The sequence below is a fragment of the Lycorma delicatula genome, chromosome 1 (assembly GCF_047948215.1).
Source record: "Lycorma delicatula isolate Av1 chromosome 1, ASM4794821v1, whole genome shotgun sequence".
NCBI classification, from domain to species: domain Eukaryota; kingdom Metazoa; phylum Arthropoda; class Insecta; order Hemiptera; family Fulgoridae; genus Lycorma; species Lycorma delicatula.
In genome coordinates, this window is record NC_134455.1 from 308,636,388 (window position 1) to 308,661,165 (window position 24,778).

A 24,778-nucleotide genomic window follows, 5' to 3' on the forward strand; every position below is an offset into this window, starting at 1 on the left:
AAATTTTACAGTGTACTTGAAAAGTTACACCTATAATTCTTTCTCATATTTTATGACAATAATAAAAAAAATACATTACAATCTACATACAAAAGCTTGAAGGTTTTAAATTCTCTATTAAATTGGTGATATCTTGAAAATGGTTTTCTGATTTTGATATATTAAGTACAAAAATAAATTCAGTTTACTATCTAAATTTCACTTGTAGAAACCATTCTGCTATCTGTTACAGGATATGATTTGGTTTGAGACTCAAAATATTGCTACACGTCCTATAGAATAAGGCTCATTTTGTCTTCTCAAGCTCTGTTCACCCATTGATGGTTTTATCTGATTAAATTTATGCTTAAAACTCTTCAAAGTTTAGTAATAATAATATTAAAAGAATCATTCCAGATAGTTAATTGAATCTTGAGTTTTAAGCTAACAGTATATACAAACAAGCAAACATTTAAATAGACATTCTAATTTATATACAAAGATTAATATGCTTATCGCCGTTGACTGATTTATTATGACTGTGGCCATATCTTTTCTGAAATCATGTTTATTTGAAGAGTATAAGGTAATTGTAATTCTGATTTCATTCATTTAAATTGTGATCAATTTTTGATGAATTTCTTTTTTATGAATTCATAAATAATATTTTTCTTCGTAATTTTAATCTGAGGGTAATAACAAATATGCACAACTATGATATAAAATGTATTTATTGTGTCAGACCAGTGACCAGGGCCTACAGTGATCAACAAACCTGAATGCTTTTTTCATACTACCACGGTATCATAATAATAGTAGTCATATTCAACCTACATGTTGATTCATTTCTGACTATGTACCTTTAAACTAATATTTCTTTTTACATTCTAAAACATTTTTAATATTTCAGAAAATTTTAGTTTTCTATATGAAATCAATAATAATAGTAGTCTAGTTTACATAGATTAGGTATTACATTACACCCACAACATTTAATATTTTTATTAGTTATATTAATAAGTATCGTGTGTCTAGCTGTATGTTGAATTACTGTCAGAAAATGAAAAGAATTTAATTTTGAAATATTTATGAAACAAATTTTATGGAAGAATACCTGGTGACAAAATTTTTACTAAAATAGAGAAACTAAAAATAAGAAATGATGCTCATCTAAATACAAGAACCAGATATCACATGATTTATCTCACTTAAAAAAAAAATAGAGGAAAATACCTGATGAGAGAAAAAAGGCTGTGACAAATACAAAAAGTTTAAGAGATTTTTCTGCACTCTATAAATTGGACTAGGAATGTTTGATAACCAAACTAGCATACTACGTTTGGTAGCAAACTAGGTAGCGATGATAATCAGAATTTATGCAGTTGCATAAATCTATTTCTGGTGGGTGTATCTCCTAGGTATTCCCTTTCTACACAGTAATTTGGGGTTGTTCACTTTCCCTTAAGCAGTCTGCAAATTACAATGGCTGTACCATGTAGTATAGTAACATTAGTTTTTCCTTTCTTCAGTATCTTTAAGACATTAAAAAAGAGAAAGGTATCTTCTATGATAAAGAGATTTCATTAAACACCAATTCACTTTTATCTCAAAAAAAAGAAAAACTAAAAACAGTGAGTCATAAATAAACAGACATTAATGTATTGAAATAATAGCAATTATTATGACTTCATAATTATGAGTCAAAAAAAAAATATTCTAATAACTGTGCCTAAATGCACCTTCCAGTATTCAGAACTTATGCTGCTGGATCATGGATGTCTTTCAATAAATACCTTGTTAGTGTGATCAGTTATATTTTTATTATATGTAATTTATAACAGATTTAGATACATTTTGTTTATTTTAATATTTTATTATTAGTAACTTATTTCACATTGTTGAGGTCAATTATGATGTACATGTACATTATTTATATTTTAAGAAGTATTATTAAAGTATTTTATTTAGATTCACATTTAAGCTACACCTTCAACAAAACTGAATTAACTTTAATTAGATCATTCATTGAACTTATTTAACTTTAATACAGCTTTAACTGAACTGAATTAATTAACAATAGTACAGGATGATTCAAAGAAACGGGAAATTTAAAAAATTAAATAACATTAATGAAAAATTGTTTTTAGAGAAATGAATTTTATTTCATGTAATTGTACAAATGTTGCCATTTTAGGATACATACATTTTAGTTTATTTTGTAAAGATGACATCTTGCAGGTGACCTCCTCTTCTACGTAAACCCTCAGGAAGTCTCTTCGTTAAATTGTTCGTGGTTTGACGTAACATCTCAACTGGAATTTTCCCAATTTTGCTTCTCGGATCTTTGCCTTCAGTTCTTCCGTTGTAGCAGGTCTACTGTGGAACACTTTGCTTTTAAGGTGACCCCACAAAAAGTAATCGCAAGCTGAGAGATCAGGCGATCTGGGAGGCCATCTAATGTCACCATTTTGTGAAATGACACGTTGTCCAAACAATCGGCGTACAGCTGCCATCGATATACGTGCAGTATGTGACGCTGCTCCATCTTGTTGAAACCAGGCTGTGTTAAGAATCGGTGGAAATTTCTTTTGTTGTTCCCAACAAAGGTTTCAAGCACAGCTACGTAACGAGCCGATGTCACTGTAATCGCAAGACCGTTGTCCTCAAAAAAATAAGGGCCTATAACACCGTATGATGACCACACGGTCACTTTCTGGCTGTGCAACGGACACTGGTATAGCTGTGTAGGATTTTCTTGCACCCAGTATCTGAAATTTTGCTTGTTAACAAATCCACTGAGGTGGAAATGCGCTTCGTCTGACATCCACAGTTCGTGAACAAACTCTTCGTTATCATTTATCTTCTGAAGCATTACATTACAGAATTGTGCTCGCACAACTGCATCATTCGGTTTCAGTTCCTGGACGATCTGCAACTTGTATGGATGGTATTGCAAGTCCTTCACTAACATTCTTCGAACATTTGAACTATGCAGTTGTAAAGATGCTGAGAGACGACGGATTGATGATGTGGACTTCGTGTGACAGCATCTTGTAAAGCTTGAACCCTCCACAGTGTCATTGTTTTTATAAAACGCTTTGATAGCAAATGCAAGTTGCACACCACTCGAAGGATCCATGACAACTAAATGGCAGGTTAGGTTAGAGAGGCTGGCGCCACTTATCAAGTGGTGCCAATCGCCCACAGCTACCAACACAACTTTCAAAATGTCCTGTTTCTTTGAATCACTCTGTATTATAGAGACAAAATATATATTATAAAACAGCTATTGAATTCAACTAGATTAACATATTTATATGCCTTACATCAGTAAGAAGGAAAGTTATATAGTTTGTTTGTCATTAATAAAGAGGATATGAAACTGAACATAACTGCTTATCAAAAATCCTGAGGATTTTTTCTTTATAATAATGTAATGAAATATTACAAGTGATAACATGAAATAATATTAATAATCTTTGTTTGTAATCTCAACAAGTTTAACAATATAATTATAAATATTTATTATACAAAGTAAGATAATCTAAGATGCTGTATAATAACATGATTATTAAAGAAAAGTTACAGCTAATAACATGAAATAAATGATTTTAAATGTATATTATGCAATATCATGTAAATATCGGAGAAAAAAAAATTGATTATACATATCGCTTATAGTTAAATCATTAAATCAATAGTTTCAAATTGTGTTCACCTTGGTTGTACATAATACAATAATAAATAGTAATGAATAGTAATAATCATAGAGCTCGGATATATAATAATTGTCTATCAGCAATATTTCCTTTATAACAAGTAAGTGCATATATACATTAATCATTTTTCTAGTAAATAAGGAAATCTACACCGCTTATTGTACTTAACTCATATAGATATTAGGATTTCTTTAAAAGTGTTGTTCATGAGTCCTTATAGTCCTTATTACGCCCAGGTGTATTCATTGGTGAGCACCTCAATCCAGTGAAGATTTAGTGTAAATAATGCATAAATATCAGAAATCTATTCTAATAGGGACCAATCGCTAAAATGAGCATATGTGTATGCATGTTGTGTGTGTTTGTATATGTATATAGTACGTAGTATGTATGTATAGCTAGGAAATCATTTAAAAGTGTAGAGCAATATGAACATGATATAATAGTTACATTGATACGTATCTAGCTTGTAACAATAATACATTAATCAACAGATTAAATAATAACATGAGATTACAATTATAATATGAAATCACAATAATAATGTAATATTTATTAAATCAAGCAATATATCTTGAAAATATCATAATTTAAATTATCTAATTATTTATTTAAATAATAAAATTTATGTTAATCTTTAAAAGTTGGTAAAAAGCATATTTTATATATAGGTCTGTTTAGTGAACCTTAGCTGTTTATACATCTACAACTCTGACTAAATTGTCAGTACCCGGATAAACCTGGGTTATAACTCCATGCTTCCAATGCATGGGTGAAGTATTTTTGTTGGTGATCAGAACTAGATCTCCAACCGAAAGGTTACATGCTGGAAAATGCCATTTGTTGCATTGTTGAAGATAGTGCAGATAAGTCCTTTGACCATCGTTTCCAAATGGATTGAATAAATTTTTTAAACAGTTGCCATCAACCTAATTGCGTAAATTCAACCCTTAGATAATTCGGTTCAGGTAAAGGTGTGAGAGAACATCCAATAAGAAATGGTGAAAGTGGTATTGGGTCTCTACGGTCTGTGGAAATAGCAAAAATAGGGCGAGAGTTAAGACAAGCCTCAATTTGTGTCAGTACTGTATAAAATTCCTCAAAGTTGAGAATTGTTTTTCCTGTTACACAACATATATGATATTTGATACTTTTGATTGCACTTTCCCATAAACCACCAAAATAAGGAGATGAAGGAGGAATAAATTACCGAGTAATCCCTTGTGATGTTGAAAATGTTTGAATATTTGTTTTAAATTTGTCTGATTTTAAAAGTTGGTACAAGTTGTACAAAATATCTCTAACAGAATGAAAGGTAACACTGATATCAGAAAATATTTTAGCAGGTATACCTCTACGTGAAATGAATCTTTTGAAGACGGAAATAAATGATTGTGAAGTCAAATCAGAAACTAACTAAATGAATAGCCTTAGTGGCTAAACGTATAAAAAGTGCTATGCAAGCTTTACCCAATGTTTTAGATCTTTGCCTGTCATGATGAATTATAATTGGGCCACTATAAGCTACTGCACAAGAAGAGAATGTTCGGGAAGGAATCACTCTTAACAGGCTGTAATTGACCAAGTTGTTGGGATTGAATTTTTTCATTAAACTTAAAGCAAGTTAAACACTTATGAATGATTGATGAAATTATTCTTTTTACATTTGTTATCCAGTATCTCTGTTGCAACAATGACGTGGTAATTGTACACCAGAGCGCAAGAGTTGATATTGTAGGAGGGAACATTGAAGTCTGCCTCCTACACGAAATAGACCTAAATCATCCAAGAATGGATCTAGTGAACTAAACTTACTTTATCAATCACCTGATTTTAAGATTCTTAATCTCATTGAAATACATGGATTGTGATTGACATATAAAAAAGTAAAGAGTGTGATCTAATTCGTTAGTAGTTAGAGTACTAAAGTTACATTAAGATCATTTTGATTTAATATTGTGAATGAATCTGAAATAAAAGCTAAATGTTAATAATAAAGCATGTAAAGATGAAAACCTTTGTGTGTAAACACATACAACATTAGATGCACATGAAATTAATATAGTTTTACGTCTTTCTAATAAACATTCAGGATTTAAATTACCATCATTAAACATAATATTACGATCCGTTGGCCAATGGGAAGAAGATTGTAATAGCCAAGGAGAACCATGCCACCAGTGATATATCAAGTAATTTGCTTGGTGAGCAACCTCTAGATAATACATCTGCTGGATTCTTTGGTGTAATTTTCCAAAACAAGAGATAAAACATTATGCATATAAATCGTAACTTATGGAACCTCTTGTACAACATATTTAGCCACAAGATATCTCATTACCGATTAAGATAATCTAAATGAAGTTATTCAGTTAAAGATGATATCTCCAAATTATTACAACAGTATGGTTTTTCACTTCACACATGGTATTCTAACAATTACAGTATTTCTACATCTAATCATAATTGATCCACACCATCTAAACAAGAACACAATGTACATACTGTAGGAGTTCTATGGAATAACACATCAGATACACTAAATTTCCAAATCACTCATTCTAATAATTCTAAAATTTATACTAAAGGAATATTCTTTCCATCATAGCAGGTATCTATGATCCTTTAGGACTCATTGGCCTTATTATATTTTTATACAAACAGTTTATGTAGTCATTATGACAGCTCAAAATTGACTGGGACAAAATATTACTCAAACTATTAATAATACAATGGCTTTCACTGTATAATCAATTACATTTAATTGAGTCATTTAAGATAAGTAGATCCATTAATTTTAATAATAATAGTCTTTAGGACCTTATAGGTTAGGACCTTCAGCCATGTTTATAAATGAGGTCATGGACATTTCTAAAATTTAATGTTTGCACTTCAGGATTAATCTAGAAAGTTTTGTCTAATCATGGTAAATGCAGACTTAATTCTATATAATCTATAACTTTTTAATAATGACATTGTTCATTGTGTTTTGTTTTTATCTGTATTTCAAATATATTGATATTAAATTTAACAATGGGGTTAGGTTAACCAACAAGTTAGTTAGCAATGATCATCATTACTGCCTTATTTATTCATATGCAAAGCCCTTCTTTTTCATTTAGCTATATATTTTATTAAAACACATTAAACAGAAATAATAACTCGTTCATGTGACCAGATTAATAAATTTATTACTTTTTTCTTTTCATAATTACATATGTAATGATTACAAATCAGATAGAAAATTACATCTAATTATGATATCGTAAAACAAGTTTGTATAATAGAATCTTGGTAAAAAGGAAAACATTTTGTAGACAAGTATGATAAGCATGACATTTATCTTTTTAATAAAATAATCAAATTTGTATGATACATTTGAAAGAACAATTTGAAAATGATTTAGGAATCATTTCACTTAAAAGTTAGAAATATTTAGAATAAAAATTTTGGCCTCTGTTAATCATAAGTTGGTACAACTGATATTTAGTAAGAATATCTGTTTGGTTCAAAAATGAATCCAACCTTAGGTTGATAAAAAAAAAAATATTTATCATATTCACCTAAGTATTATATGTATTTTTACATGTAGTTGTTTTATTTTTCTAGCTGGAGCTAAGCTAGTCATTCCGCCTGGTGAAATGCCAACACTTAAAAGTACAATATTGGATAAATCATCAGGTTGGTTCATTATTTTCTGTATAATTTCTTATTTTGTACAATTTTACCCTTGCTTGTAATTTAATTGCTGTTGTTTAATCTGCTGAAGATTTTTTTTGTAATTATGTTAAATTATAATATAAATTGATTGAATATATGAACCACTATGTTGACTCTGCAAATTATTTATGTAATAAAATCCTATACTTAGTTTTTAGTTTACCCTTTACTTTTTTAATTATAAACTCTTCATTATAAAAATTGAATGTTTCTAATTTTACATTGTTCTTTGAATATTTTTTATAATTACATATTTAATTTACAATCTATTAAATGAAATTGTGTGCAACAGATAATTCAAATTTTGCTATCTGGTATTTGGTTTGTGTTTCATTACTTTGTACTAAATTTTTTAATTTGTTAGTTACACAATAAATACTTTAAAAAGAAAAATTCTAACAAACATAACTCTAGTGGTTATTAAATAATTTTTAATAGTTTATGAAAATATATTATGGAACGATTTCAGGATTTTCTCAAATATTACTCTTATGTGTACTTGAAATCGATTTAAAATTTATCTTAATGTAAATCAGATAGCGTATTTCATAACATTCCGTAGAATATGGACAGCTAACTAAAAGTTTTATGATTACAGCAATTTGAAAACTTTTTTAAGGAATTTAAGGAAAAGGTATTTTACTTTTAGAAAGAGTATTGTATATGAAGTAGAATTAGAGGGTACCTGATTGTTTATATTGTGTGTTTCTGTAGTTCAGTAAGAATAATTATTGTTATACCATTTTATAGTGTTTTCAATAGACAACTTGAATTTCATAATTTGTAATGTAGGTAGTGTACAAAGGCCAAGAGGGCCACCTCCCCCAGCTCCAGCAGGGCCACCTTCATCTAGGTTATCTAATGGGCAGTCCATGGAGAGTATCAGTTCTGTTGCTTCTGATACTTCAGCTAGCACTCACAACCCAGTACCACCTCCTAGAAAGGTAAACAAATTTTTGTTCGAATCCAAATTTATAATAACTGCTTTTAATATTGAGTTTTAAGAATTTTTTTTTTCAGTAACATTTTCTTTACTTTAATTTTTGGAGGATTTAAATGATTATTCTGTTTTGTGCCCTTTGGAAATTTTGATCGTCAGATGTAAAGTATAGAATTAGTTAGGGTTTTAGCAGGAAAATTTGAATTGTCAAAATTATTGTTCTGAAATGTTATTAACTCTACAGTTTTTTTTTTTTTACCAGCTTCTAATTACTGTAGTCTACATTTCAGTTCATAGCTGTTTACAACTTTTTGTGTATGTAACTGTTATTGTAATTGTTCTGATTACTTTATTATTTTTTTTAAGGCTATGATGGAATTATAATTTAACTAGTTAAGTTAAGATTTACTCTATTATAATTATTTTTGAGGGTTCTGAAAAATTCATTTAAGTCTCCTTGGAAAACTACATGTAATAAAATTCTACTTTAATCATTATTCTTTACCAACGTGAGCTTATAATTTAAATTTATTGTTTATATATGTGTCCATATTCTTCACAATTCCTAAAACTCTTTTTATCAGATGTATTTATATATATGTATGTCAACAATTTGTCTCATTTAAGTTTTTCATATGTTATCACAATTTTTCTTGATATGTATATAAAATTACTACTTTTTGATAAAAAAAGTTGGATTTTGTAAATATGTTTTTTAATGATAGAATCAACATTTAAAAGGAATACTTAAAATATATTATGTGATGATTAAAACAATAGTTATCTATAAAATCCAATACATTTTACATAAAAATAGTAAAAAAATAGTCCAACAATAATAAGGAATGAAAATTCATAGCATACTACACCCAAGTTATGCAAGAAGAAATGGAGATGTACATTTTTCCATTAGATTTTTACAAATTCCACCAGAGTGCAGGAAATAATAACAAAGTTACTACTACTTTTCATTGAATTCCTACAGCCCAAATGTAGCCCAGCAAGATTTAACACTGACTAAACATGTTCACTCGGTGCGCAGTTAATTAAACTAAACTATTTTTGCAGAAATAAAGTTTATCTTTAAATTTTATTTATGCAAGCAGAAAACTGCATAGACTAAAATTCTTAACTGATCCATTAAAAAAACACATTTGAGAGTCTTTCTTTATCATGCATTTTTATCCAAGTCGTGCCTTATAAAATTAAATATTTTTCAAGTCTTAATTTATAAATGCTAATCGGTCACATAAGTGTGCCTATAATCATTCTTAGTCTTAGAGTTGCCTGGTTTACTATTGCTATTTAGATGTCTAAAACTATTTTCAGACAAACAATACTATAATCAGTTCACTCTCGTTCAAATTTAAGAAAAATTTGCTTAATTTCTGAATTAAATATCCAGTTGGAAGATACCATCCTTGATTTTGAATTTAAAAAAGAAATTTATGTACATGGTCAACACTATTCACAAATTTTTGTTTTTAATACTGTTACACTATTAAATATTTCATGTATGTTTTAAATTATTTCTTAGCTATAGTTTCTGAAAGATTATTGTCGAGTGATAGTGTGCAGGTTATTGTAGGATTTTTTCTATAACATTTTTTATGATGTATAGCATAAAAGTTTTAGTTTGTGGTAATTAAATTTACATGCAACAGAAAAGATGTACATTTTTAGTAAGTAGGGTTGTGATCTTGAAATATTTAAAACTGGATTGGTTTGGTTTGAAAGTATCATTAACTTCTTTATTTTATTATGAACTACAGAAAATGTTTCAGATGTATTTAAAATCACATCTGTTGCATAAAGAATATTTATGTAATTTTAATTAAAATGAATTATTGAATTAAGCAGTTTTTAGATTCTCGTGATTGTTGTATCAGAAGATGTAAATAATAATTGATGATTTTATTTAGTTGCACAAAATAATAATTACTTTTATTTAATTCTCAGTAAAATTTATAATAGAATCTCGTAGCTCATGTAGTTTTGTATACTGTTTATTGTGCTAAAGTTCTGTAACATAGTATTTGTTCTCTTTTAATAACGATTTAATTATTGGTTCATGTGAAAAGTTATAAAAATGACTGTCACATCATATATCTTGTTTTCAGAAAAAATGTGAAAGCTCTAAACTTGAGAGCTATGCTGAAGAAAGTGAGGTAAACTTTTAGTAACTCTGAAGTTGATGTTGCATGATATTATTCTGTTTTAGTTTTTTTTTTTAGTTTTTTTTAACATTTGAAATATTTAAAAAAGTGTTTTAGTCCTGTATTACCATTTTTTTATGCTAATTATTCACATTTGAACTACTCAGTTTTGACGTAAGTGTAAGTTACATGACAGATTCTTCCTGTCTATTGTAAATTAAATATTTTGATCATATTATTTTACAGTTTTACTTTCTGTACTTCAGCCATTCTTATTTCAGTCATTTGTTTTAGAGTTGTGGGCAGGATTGTTAAATTACTGTTTTATTTTGCTGTCTTCTCAATTTATATGTTTTGGAAATAATTCTGTGTCTTTAAACTACCTATACATAGTTTATAGACTATAGTATAAACGCTATAGGTAGTGTATATTTACAGATAAAATAGTTTAGTTATTTATTCCAGTCTCCTTGAGTTTTGTAAATTTTTTAAAAATTTTGTCACAATTTTTATGTCAGGTGTAGGATGATAGTGTATTCATTTTTTGTTGACCCTCTGCCTCGCTAGCCCATTCTTTCTGTTATTCTTGGAGCTTGAATGAATGTAATAGCTTTATGAGGCAGTTAAAGATTTTCATAATATTTTGTGCAGTAATTTTTTTTTTGCCTATTGCTATTAGTTCAGTTTTTCTGTTAAGTTTTAACATATTTATTTTTCTATTATTTTAGATGATGTAAATAGTTATTTATTTTTTATTTCAGTATTTACAGAAGTGAAATTTACGATAAATTAATTTAAAGAAAAAAGTCTTCCTTTTTTCATTGTTAGTTCACAATGATGGTTGTTCCTTTCAAAGTAATTTATAATTTTATTGTGATTAATGGATTATAAATTTGCATTAAACCTAATCTATTTATCAAATTTATTTGTTGGTTCTAAACAGTTAAGGTAAAATTAGATTACAATAAAAGTTTCATTAAAAAAAAAAGCTTTTGTTTGAAGAGTTATAACTTATGAGCCACTTAATGGAAGAAGTTGAATTTTATCCCACATTGAATTTTGTACTTGTTTGCATTGTTTTTGTTATTTCAAGTGTAAAGCTAAACCCGTAAGAATTATGGGAAATTGAACTTTATTTAAGAATAAGAAGTTTTGCCTGTCATTAAAGAATTAAACAATTTTCTCTGTTGGTTGATTTCAGTAAAATGACTTTAAAAAAAAAATTGTTATTCCAATTTTCATTAAAGATAAGAAATCTTTTTACACTAAACTGTGTTTAGTGTAAAACAATACTTATATAATTTTAGTTAACATTGTTAACAAAGCATTTCTATTGAAATGGGTGAAAAGTAGTAGAATTAAAGTCTCTTCATGTAATCCTGAAATGTATTGCTGGGCATTATACTTATCTAAACCTCTGATTCACTATAGAGCAACGTATTCTTCAAAAGAAAACCAAGATTTAGAGCTGTTTTAATAGAAATTCTGCCTTTCTTTAAAATCATTTTTCCATCCTGACCCTAATTAAAATTATGAAAATATTTGTGTACCGTAATAGTATTAGAGTATATAGTTTGGCGAGAAGAAAAATTCTGTACTTAAAACACTGACTGTTTTTACATTATGTAAAACTTTAAAGAACGTTAAAATTATAATATCAAAAAACAGATGAAAAATGCAATTTCTCACAATTCCAACTGTTACTTAAAATAGAAACTCAAGAATAGCAAGATTTAATATGATGTAAAACTTACTTTTTCCGTCAACGATTCAAAGACAAACATTTTCTTTTCTGACAATTTCTTTTATAGTCAAACTAAAACTGCGTATGGAAAATATCCATACCTAGACAATTTTTTTATTTATTAATAAAAAAACATGATGGGTGGGGTGTAGATCAGTGGTGTAATATATTTGGAATAATTTTCAAACATATTGTTATATGATTGATTATGTTGTAATGGATAAGGTTTATTTCTTCCAGTTGTTAAGGAACATACTAATTAGATAGACAAATTGTAACTTCTTAGATTTATATTAAACTGCTCTTAAATCCATAAAAAGTATTTTTAAAGGTATTGTTTTCAAAACTACTTTTAAATAGAACCTTGTGCAATTTAAATTCATTCACGTGTTAATTCTCTTTATTCCTTGTTAAGATTATAAAAGTATGTTTATTACTGCATCTTAACAGGGTCAGTTAATTAATGATTTCAGAAATGAAATATGCATTTAGCTTACCTTTATATGTGTGCCTCTACCTTGAATTTTTTTTTTTAAGATGAATTTTATTTTAGCTGTTGCTGGTCGACTCGCAATGAATTGGAATATTTATGTATTCAGAGTTGATTTCTTGCTATGTGACTGATTAACGTGTTTGCTGCTATGTAATGGGTGTTAGTGATCCCTTTGTTATTATGATGTGGATCCATCTCACTTGCTATGCCTACAGTTTTGTAATCTTTGTTATTTCTTGTATTTTCAATTGGAAGGGTTAGGGAAAGTTATGAATTCTTTTATATTTATAATATTGCACTAACAAAGGTCCAATTTTTTGTTACCTTGTAGTTTGTAGCTTTTACATAGATTCTTTTTTGTATAAGGATAGGCTTCCTATTTGAATGTGACAAGCTTACAACAGAGTTTATTAATGCCCTTTTTCAGAATGGTAGGAGCAGTGGGGTCCCTACTTTAAATCCAAAATAACAGCTTCCAACTTGATATTTTGGAGGAAAAAGATTTTAAGTCTTAAAAGATTTTCAAGGATTTGAGTAGTTTAGTTGTGTATTTACAATCACAGCAGCCAAATGGCAAGTGGTGTAGTTTCATAATGGAGAGTTATCGGATTTTATTCACTGTCGTTTTATTTTTTAATGTAGATTTCTTTTTTTTTCAAAGTGACCTACTAGGGACCACACTAATATCATTTCTTTTCTGATTTTTTTGTTCTTTTACATATTCCTTCATTTTCTGATTTTCTTGGAGTGCACCTGTTTTTCTTCTTCTGTCCCTTGTATTATATAGATGACTTTTTGTTATATAGGATTTAAAATAATAATGTTTATAAGAATGTGGAATAAATACCTGTATGAATTTCATATTTGCTGATTATTATTTTATTTGAATATAACATTTAACCAAACAAAAATTATTTTATAAAGCTTTAAAGAAATTAATATAAATGAATAGATTAATTTATTTTCATTTTCAGCTTACAGTCCAGATATATTTATATTTCTGGATATGTATTTATATTTTTGTTACAATTCACATATATTTTTTTTAATTTTTTGTCAATTATTTTTCTACAGATTGTAACTGGCATTCTGAAAATTAGAATAAATTTATTTATTTATGTTCTTCCAAGTTTTCTAAAACAAAATCTGTTTGTTGTTTATTTGTTAATCCTTTCTTCACCGTGTGACCTCTATTCCAACATGCTGATAAAGATTTTTAGGTTAATGATTCTTATATTCAAACAAAATAATCAACAAATGTGGAATTCACATATTTTTTTTCTAGATTCTTATAAATATTTGTAAATTAAAAAAATTTGCCATATGTATTTATAATAAAAAAGTAAACTTTAGAAAAAGATAACACAGAGGCTCAAACCTGAGGTGATAATGAGACTAGAACACTTGCCACTCAGCTGCTGTCACTTTAGTGATTATAAATATAGACATAATATACTTGAACCACTCAAAAATTCTTAAATGGAATTTACTTTAAAATTGAACCAAGTGGAAGCTACCATTTTGAATTTAAAGTTAGAACCACTGCTTCTTACAAACTGCAAAAGGGCATTAATAAACTCAATAGTTGACAATCTGGCCCATGTTAGTTTTGAATTTTAGTGAAATAGCTTATTTCTTAATCAGCTGAGTGTTTGCTTTTTTATTTTTATTATTTTTTTTTTTAATTAAAAAGTTTTTTATTGAAATTATGAAATAAATAAGACTAACAAAAATGTTACAGCTTCAATTCCTTGCTACAGTATCAACCTTTTTGTTGTTAGGCTGGTTTGATGTAATTTCTTACCTTTATTTCATATAATTTATTTACAGAAATTCAGTGAAACTGTAATGAAAATAATATTTATTCAAATAACATGACTTACTGAAAATTAGTATATTTTGATGTTTAATGAATCAAAAAATATTCATTGAATCAGAAAAGATTTTTTTTGCATAATTATAATAACTCCTTCAGCATGATAGCACTGTAAAAGTTCTTTGCAACATTCAACATGATGCTGCTTGTGTTCATCCATCAGTTTGTGCGGTAGCATTCGTGCACAGATTTTACAGTAACCCAATTGCTCGATAATATGGCCTGCTCGTTCTTTAGATATGCCTAACTGAATAGCAATGCGCATTGCTGGGTGATTCACTGGTCACTTTGAAGCAAATCATCTATGTCCTTTCGATGTTTCTCGTCATTCACAGAAATTGGTCTCCGCTGCGAGGTGCGTCCTCAATTGTCACTTTATCTGCTTCACATACGTGAAATTTCAATGTCCACCTATTCACAGTACTGTAGTTTATACTACTGTATAGTGCTTTTAAATGATGAAAAATATTTGTAGGATTGACATTTTCTATTGTCAAAAATTCAATCACTGTATGCTGTTTTAACCGTACTTGATTCCATTTTAACTGCTACTGAGAACAAACCAGTAAATTGATTTCAACGCATTATCACAGGTTTGTAGAAGGGGATCATTTTAGCTATCATGAGCTGCTACACCCAACTCGATAGTACCTTTTGTCTCTGTGTAGTACGCTAGTGTGCAAAATTTATCAACCGACCCTCGTACATGATATGATCATCATTTAGTTTATAGTTATATGGGAAGATTTAAAAAGGATTTTACATCTTTGAAGATATTATTTTGAAGTTTGATCATAATATTTACGGAATTTTTCAAGGTGTCATTTTATAAGAAAACATCAAGTTTATCATAAAACAGTTTCTGATTTTATGTAATCACTATTGGTGATCTGGTAGATATTTCAGTTGAAATTGTTTTGCCAATATTGATTCAGTATATTCACTGTTATCTTTGAAACTTCACCATTTACAAGGTATGATTGAGTCCAGCTATATTGGGAAATAAAGATGGAATTAACATTTGGATGTTTAATAGAACCCAATTGAAAAAACAATGCTTCCAAAATTTGAAGTGCAATTGGGCTTGCTACTACCTGGTTAATGGTTATCAAGGGAATCTCAGACTTTGTTGCACCCTTTTCTTGCTCATCACATCTGACTATGAGTTGAGAAAATTTTCAGTGCATGCATATCATAAAAACTGTGCTCTTCAGGATATTGTCAGTAAAAAGAACAAGCTGAACACTAACTTGACTAAGAGCACAAAAGACAATTGATCACTTTTGGGCTACCATGAACATATTCCAGAAATTGATGTAAATTTTTGCTGTCCCAAATATTGCTGTTGTAGCTGCTTACCATTAAATGTTGTCTCATCTCTAAATATCACATTTCCTGCAACACCTCATTTTCCTCTACTGGTTTTAACTTTTAATTATTAACAGCCTGTTTGTATATTAGTAACACTGAGGAACAAAGTTAAACTTTTTTTTCGGAACAAAACACAGGGAACAAAATATGTCATTCTAATAGAACTTTTCACGCAGAATTCAAATATGTAAATAGATTCTCTCCATCATCCACCGTTTTTGTTTTGTGATGCATAGGTAAACTTTTGAAAGAAATGTAAGAATTTACATGCATGCCAGGCTATATTCAACTTCAAATGTGGTAGTTGTTTTCCTTTTATGTTGGCATCTGGAACATCCCGCTTTAGTGTCCAACAATAATCTGCTAGCATTCTTGCAGTCACTATTACTACTCCTAGTGTTTGTTTTTCATGGATGAGGTTTGCTAGTGGAAGCATTCTTCGTGCTTTATCACAGATATTGTCTTGAGAGAAATTCAGGTGTGAACAAGTGATGGATTTTAAAGGATGTTCAACACCCTGTGTGTTTGTATCATTGTAATAATTCAGCCACAATGTTCCAGTGTGAAAAACTTTTTTCACAAAAATTTTTTTTCAATTTTTTTTGCTTCTGGATTTATGATTTCTTAAAAAGATTTTTCAGAACATTTTAAAATGAATTTACTGACTTTTTGACTTGGATTAACAGTTTTTTTAATTATCCATCTCTAACCAAAGTTTTTATTTGGAGACCCACTAAAATTGCTTCCTTGATTTTAGTGTCACTAACGCAGTCTTTCAAATAATGAGCACCTTTTATGTCTATCACCTTAACAAAGTTTTCCAAAAGTTCTTAATTTTTACTTGGTCTGAAGGTAGAAGAATCATTTCAGAGTTAACTAGTGGGGGACATACAACATTTTTCTGTTCAGGCATAATTGATTCATGTTTTGACAATTCCTTCCTGATATAATTATCTGTATTGTTCCTGCTGTTGCATTATTGCAAAAAGCAACAAAATCTAGTATAGCTGAGCTGCAAAAAAAAAAATGTAGGACATTCTACAATAACTTTTAAATCATAACAAATTGACTAATGGTACTAGTACTTAATTATTTCTAACAGGATTTTCATCCTGTCATATGTTTCTTTAATTGCATTATCGGTTGCATAATCTAATAACACAAAAATAAATTTATTGCCATTGTGCAAAACGACAACCTTTGAACTTTTTTTCAAAGAATTGATGACTAGTTTCCATTCTGAGTTATGTTCATGATGGTCCATCCATGAGAGCACAAATATTATAGCACCCTGAATTACTTTCTTCAGAATATAAATCTAAACTCTTCTTGACAGTTATGAAAGAAATACGCTAGTGTCAGTATGGAGAAGAATCCATCAAAAAAAGATGGCTGCCCCAACAACCAGTTGCACACATAATGCTTGATTGTCAGCATCGTCTTTGAATCTTTCCCATCCTAAAGCTTCTTTCTCCAAACAGAACATGTGGAAATCATATGGTGACAAGTCAGGACTATATGGTGGGTGTTCAAGAGGTGTCCAATGAATTGTAGCGAGTTTATCGCAAGTCTGAGCTGCTGTATTTGTAATTATCTGTGCATTGTTATGGAGAAGGAGGACTTGAGAATTAGTTGCAGGCATCTTTGTTGCGATAAACAGCCCTGATTTCATCCAAAAACTGGCAGTAGTATGCCACATTTACAGTCCTTCATTCGTGCAGGTAATAGTACAAGATCTGACAGCTGATTTCTGTAGGTATCTGGTGTTTTAATGGAACTATTTAAATGAACGATTAATGATAATTTAATACATTACTGCCGGGTTGCCTAGCAAAAATTAGCAGCAATTACCTACCTTTAATTAAATATATTGTAATTAATTTGTTTTAACGAATTGCGACTATATTTTTTTTAAGTGAATTAAACGTCATTTGTAAGAGAATAATGTGAAGAATGTAAAATAAGTGGTTTTCAGCTCTCAGTCATTCGCAACCTCCAGGTTGCCAGGTGTAAACAGGTATGTTATTGTTACAATCATAGTGTTTTTCAAAAAAATTATATACTAAATTGAAGTTCAATTTTTTCTGTACACGATAACACATAAAAAAATGTATTTTAATGCACCTGCTACTTCATGTTGTAAACCAGGACACAATGAGGAATAATTAAAGTAATAATGTTTTTTAATTTAACCTGAAGCAGTGTGCGCACTCCTTCTCTCTCATTCACACTCTTTCAGACTGAAAGTAATTAGTTCAAATAATGGCAACCACTACTTGCAACCATTTTTTTTACAGGTAACCTTGTGTTATCGTTTAACAGAAAAAATTTAGTATATAATTTTTTTTTAAAAACACAATGAGCGTTAATAATTAACAATAACATACCTGTTTACACCTGGAAACTTGGACCTTGCAGCTGACTGAGAGTTGGCAACCATTTTTTTTACATTATTCACATCATTTTCTTTCAAATGACGTTTAATTCACTTAAAAAATATAGTTGCAATTCATTAAAATAAATTACAATATATTTAATTAAAGGTAATTGCGGCTAATTTTTGCTAGGCTAGCCATCAGTAATATATTAAATTATCTTTTAAATCGATTTCATTAAAAAAAAACAGATACCTACAGAAATCAACTGCTAGATAGATCTGAGACTATAATTGATATGTAGGACACCTTTTGAATCCCAAAACGTTGTCAAAACCTTTTTAGCTGACAAGCATTTCTTGGCCTTGATCAGTGCTCCATCCCCACTTTTCCTTCACTCCATAGTTGTTCTCTTTCGCTTTCTGGTGTGTAATGGTGGACCCAAGTTTCGTTGCAGGTTACAATACAGTCCAAAAATACTTCTCTATTTCTTTTCCTCAAAGCGATTCAGAAGCCACTGACAAATGTCTTTTCAGACATTTCTCTGTGCCTTAGTGAGAAGACATAGAACCATCTTGCCAACTCTTTGCTTTATCCAGAAGGTTCTAACAACATTGAATATGTACATTCCCAACACTTATGCCCACCTCTAATGCAATTTCAGTAACGGTTTGCAGCGGTCACCTCCACAAGGTCACAAATGGCCTGAATATTGTCATAATTTATGCTGGTTCATGGATGACATTTGTGACTTTCCTTTTCCACTGCATCATAGCCACATCGAAATCTTTTGGCCTAATCAAACACTTGGGACATAGTAGAATCTTCAAACTGTGCGGGGAATCAAATAAAATTATTATATATATAAAAATTACTATATATAAATAAAATTATACAAAATAAAAAATTGTTTAATAAAATTTATTTTGCCATTAAACAAAATTATTATATATATATATATACAGGGTCCGGCATATAAACCTGGTGATTTTTGAGGGATAATAATTAAACTGTGTTTCGTACTATTAAAACATTTAATATATCAAATTAAGATCAATTTTTGTAATTTATAGTGAATTACTTACATAGATTTTTTTTTAATTTGAATATTATGTCGTCCAAATGTTTTCCATTACTCCTCACACACTCGCTTAACCTCATTCTAAAATTTGACATTGCTTGCTCAATCATCACTTGTGGAACTGCTTCAATTTCTCGTTGAATGGCCTCCTTGAGTTCTGCAATTGACTGTGGTCGACTACTGAAGACTTTATATTTGAGATACCCCCACAGAAAAATCACAAACATCCGGATCAGGTGAATGCACTGGCCAAGGAATGTCGTCAAATCAGGAAATCAAACGTCCAGGAAAGGTTTCTCGCAGAACATCTAGTGCGATTCTCGCCTTATGGGCAGTGGGCACCATCATGTTGAAACCAAATTTCATGTCCTTGAAAGTCATTCACTTTCGGTTGCAGAAATTCATTCAACATGTTTATGTATCAATAAGATGTTTACTGTTACTCTGCGATTTATTCCTCAAAAAAATATGGATCAATTATGCCAAACTTTGAAACCACACACCACACTGTAACATATTGACTGTGAAGTGGTTTTTCAAGAATTTGCCGTGTATTATGCGAAGCCCAATAACGGTAATTTTTTTTATTCACAAATCCTGACAGATGAAAATGTGCCTCGTTACTTAAAAGAATAATGGCATCCTGGTGGACATTTTGAGGATGACCTCGCAAGCTGCTTTGTGAGACACCCAATCATTTGCATTAAGTTGCTCCACTAACATCATCTTATATAGATGGAATTTCAGGTCGGCATGAAGAATTAGTCGTACACTTCAATCAGAAATGGCTAGCGCAGCAGCATGTCTCGCTGCTGAACGTTGTGGAGACCGCGTAACAGCTAGCCTTACAGTGTTAATGTTTTCAGGCATTCTCACAGTCCATTTTCATCCTGCTGGTTTCATTTTTAAAGCAGACAATGTGTTCCTAAAATTCTTTACCTATAACAATATCGTATTCTTACTAGGAACAGGCGCGTGTCGATTTAAATTGAAATGTCTTCAAAATAAACGCTGTGTTACAATAACCGAGTCATTATTTTTAAAATAGGCTTCAATCACAAACGCTTGTTGTTCACCCGACCATGACATACTGGCTACTGAAATAGCATGAATAGACCTGTCGATGTACATCACTCCCACCTTCTCATTGACAGTGGTGCCAACATAACAACTACTACAAAATCATCAGATTTATATGCCGGACCCTGTATAATACTAAAATCTTCTTTATACTATAGTGAAAAATAGAGATACATTCCACATACCATTGAGTTGTAAATTAGCTGAAGCAGTAACATAAGTATGTTACTACTATTGATTGTTTACTAGTGTGTTTGAACAGAGAGAAATTTTTAATTGTGCATCAAGTTTTTTTTTTATGTTGCAATTTGCTACAGCTCCCCAGTTCACGAGAAATTTCAATGCTTTCTTTTTAAATTTATTGTTAGTCACATTTTACATGTACGGGCATCAGTATAATTATTGAAAACCTGTGGAATCCTGCTTAAAATGTAATAGTTCAAGATTAAGATCTCAGAATGAAAACTAAATTTAGATTACCTTGGTACAGCTAGATTGTAATTATATAAAATTGATGTTAATGAACCAAAATAGTTATTCATTATTATGTTAAATTACAAAAAGTTCAGTTATCTCAGATAATAAGTAAAACACATTAAAGGACATTTCTTTAATCTTTTAAAATAAATGAATTGTAAAAATTTATTCTAAACATGTTCCAGTGAATTGATTAAATTATCAAATGTGTATTCCAAGTAGGAGGTACATACTTTACCTAACTACAGATTGATGCAGCACAGATTCTCATGAAGAGAATCTGCACACATGCAAGGAGCAGCTGAAAAGTATTGTACACTTGCAAAAAAAAGGTATGAAACTACATTTCATTATATCATTTACAGCTGTACATTTCTCCCAATGGTGAACCAATTTTCTCTTCCCATCAGAAGAATTCCACCAGTAAACATTTCTTGATCCATGTTCTCATGTTGTCAATCATGGTGAAATGAATGCCCTTCCTGTTTAAAATCAGGAAGTACAGAAGCACAGTGGGGGTTCAAATTTTAACTTCAAAAGTGATGTGTATTCCAAGTATTTTTTTGAAGCAGGATTATCAACTCTGGATTTTTAAACATGATATACACATATCAAATTGTTTTAATGTCTGGTACTGTACAGAATTTATAGTTATTAAACTTTTCAGGTATTCTGTCATGTATGTGTGTTTATATCTCAGAATACTGTTAAGAGAAGTTTTTCTAGAGGTTACCTTCTGAATTTCTTGATTTGCAATGAATTAAAGTTCAAATTTTCCGTGTGCTTTTTTCTTTTGGGTTATAATGAATAATGATATGCCAAAATTTTCATCTCCTGTTGTTTTTCGAAGGAAATCATGTCTCTGTTTTTGACATTGTTTAAGAATTAGTTTGGAACATTTTTTTTTCTTTTTTTAGTGAATTTGTACACTCCACAAACAGATTTTGCATTAATCCAATTACTCTAAAACATGTCTTATTCTTTTTCGTTATGCTAGCTGGGTGGCATTGCATTGTTCCATGATACAATAATGATTGATTTTAATCATTTCATTTACCTTTTTTAAATTCTTCTCAGTGGTCAGAGAAATTGTTCAACTACTGTTAGTTTTAGCCTCTATATTTTTTACCAGTTTGTACTGCTAAAAATTTTATTGCCCACCTATTGACAGTAATTCGATGAAGAGTATCATCATCATCATCATAATTTGCTTATGAATGATAATAATTTCACTATGATTCACTTTTTTGGCTGTTAAAAATTCGGTTGCTCTACACTATTTTAAGCCATTGACCTAGCAGGCACATTCAACTCATGACAACAATTAATGAAAAAAATGAGTGAAAGAGTTCAACAAGACTTGGCTTGTTTATAGCAGAGGAATGTAGCTACAAGTTAGCAGTACAGTTGCCACCAAGTAACAGCGAGCTTGAAGTTGCGACAATTACTATCCAATATAAAATCATGTTCCTCACTCTTAGTAATCCCCCCTAACCAAATAATTGTTCTATTCTTAACAAATGAATGCAACATTTTTTAAATGAAATATAGTCTGCTAATTCTATACTATACACTGTAAAATGTAATAATGGAGAACAAAATATTATCTATTACTAATCACATGGTAAATATTGTGATAGATTGTTATTACTGTAACTAATTACTTACTGGGAAATTAATTATCTGTTTAATTCCCTAACTAGAACGTTCTTCTTGCTGTCATCACTATCTTCAGTGTAATTGTCACTACTATCACTGTCATGACGTAAAGAGACAATTAAATATTCAGTCAGAGAATCTATTAACGATTCTTGGCTCCAATATTCACCTCAGTTTTTTTAACCTTTTTCTAGTAGGGTTTTCAGTGTTCATTGCCCATCAAATTCATTTTATATTCACACAGTTTCTGCACTTCTGACATCTTAAATGTCTTACAAGTTCGTACTGCTAAAAATTTTATTGCCCACCTATTGACAGTAATTCGATGAACAGTGTCATCATCATAATTTTCTTATGAATGATAATAATTTACTATGATTTACTTTTTTGGCTGTTAAAAATTCAAGTGTGAATTTGTGGCTCACAGCATTTCTCGATTGGATTTAAATCAGGATGATAAGGTGAAAGTGCTGAACTTGATGCCCACTTCTTTTCAACAATTCATCAAATTGTTACTGTTTTCTGTTATTTTTGTTCAACTTAATTAGTTCATAAAATTATAGTTTAAGCATCTGAGACAAAAATAGAATATGATGTTGCTATAGTCAAATAGTCATGTCTTGATTCTTGCTTGATAACATTGGAAGTTTTTCAGAAGGGGTATTATGATATGGAACATTGTCAGTAATGACTACAAACTCAGGAGGAAGGTTAGGAACTTATTTTTCTTCAGCCCATTTCAAATAATTTTCAGTATTCATGCTATCTTAGTAATCGCCACTTTTTGATTTGGCTGCCCAAGTTAATATTGCATTTGGAATAAACACATTTCACCTTCGGTATAAATTATAATTAAGCATTCACTTTTATTTATTGGTAAATGAAGTTCTGCACCACTGTCAACAGCCCTTGATTTTGCCATTGAATGAGATCATAAAACATATGATTCATAAGTATACGATCACTCATTTATATTTTCTAAGTCACCAATTGCCTACAAATATGAAATCCTTTTCTTCCTAATATCATGTTTTTCAGCTAAAAAAATTCCTTTTGTTTTCTGTTTTGCGCCACTTAAAACCTAATTTTTCCAAAATTCTTCTAAACTAGTTTCGCTCCTATTAAATTAGTTGTAATTTTCAATTCTTTACAGAGTTTGTTAACTGTTGGCAGCTCCCCTATCTTTGAGTGAAATTCATTCACAGTTCACTTAACCACACCTTTATAAAATCCTGTAATCCAGTAACTGGTTTAGAACATTTCCTTTCCTTTTTCAGTGATGAGTGAACATTCTGGCCCCTTGGATCGAAGAAGTTCTATTTTTTCTTTCTTAGGCTTTGAACCTGAGTCCTGGAAATGCTACAGGCAGCCACAGTTCTCTCTTCACACTTGTATAGCAATTGTGTACCAGTTAAATGCTTGTCATTTTTTAATTTTCCTGCAGCTAAAGATTCTTGCTTCATGAAATCATACACATTGTTTACAATTTTGTGTGCCCATCTTCAATTTTTTTACCTTCCACAACAGATGTAAATTCAGCCATTACTATTCACATGTAAACAAAGTAACATTTATTCTTTAGTCGTGAATTTCTTGTAATAGCAGAATCCAAGTATATCTAGTTTAAATTATCTGTACTTTATCACTATCTGAGAATATTAAATAAAGAATTCCTCTAAGCAGTGTTTGAAATAGTAAACCTTTAATATAATCAAAATTCTCAAATTATCTGAGAAAATAATTGACTTTCTAATTCACTGGATTTATTTTTAAGATTGTTTTGTTTCTAAAGTAAAAACATTATAGTCACAATAATAATAAACACATGTGCTGATTTAAAAAGAATTTTAAAATGTAGATGAAGGAAGTTTTACGATCCATAATTTGTCATAAGGACAAAGTAAAAGTTTGATTATTATAATACAAGATTTGGCAACTAAAACTGTTGATTATGCCAATAGGATTAAATTCGATGATGTCACAACCAAAATTTTGAAGGTACATGTTGCTACTTAGCTGATTTCTTTATAAACATGTTTTTATAATACACTTAAATAACGATTAATTTTAATCTACAAAGTTTGTTTATTTTTATTTATTAAGTTTAC

The 24,778-nt window shown here is 29.7% G+C and overlaps 1 protein-coding gene across 4 annotated transcripts in view; it reads left to right on the forward strand.

The window, feature by feature from the left end:
* Positions 1-24,778, forward strand: part of Asap (ArfGAP domain of ASAP) — a 142,244-nt gene that overhangs the window by 100,708 nt on the left and 16,758 nt on the right. For 3 of the 4 annotated variants that reach the window (XM_075381233.1, XM_075381225.1, XM_075381248.1), the window contains 3 exons: positions 7,308-7,379; positions 8,211-8,362; positions 10,479-10,526. In XM_075381233.1, the coding sequence (XP_075237348.1) occupies positions 7,308-7,379; positions 8,211-8,362; positions 10,479-10,526 (272 nt within the window). The remainder of the gene's footprint in view (positions 1-7,307; positions 7,380-8,210; positions 8,363-10,478; positions 10,527-24,778) is intronic. The other variant, XM_075381243.1, reaches the window with a different exon arrangement.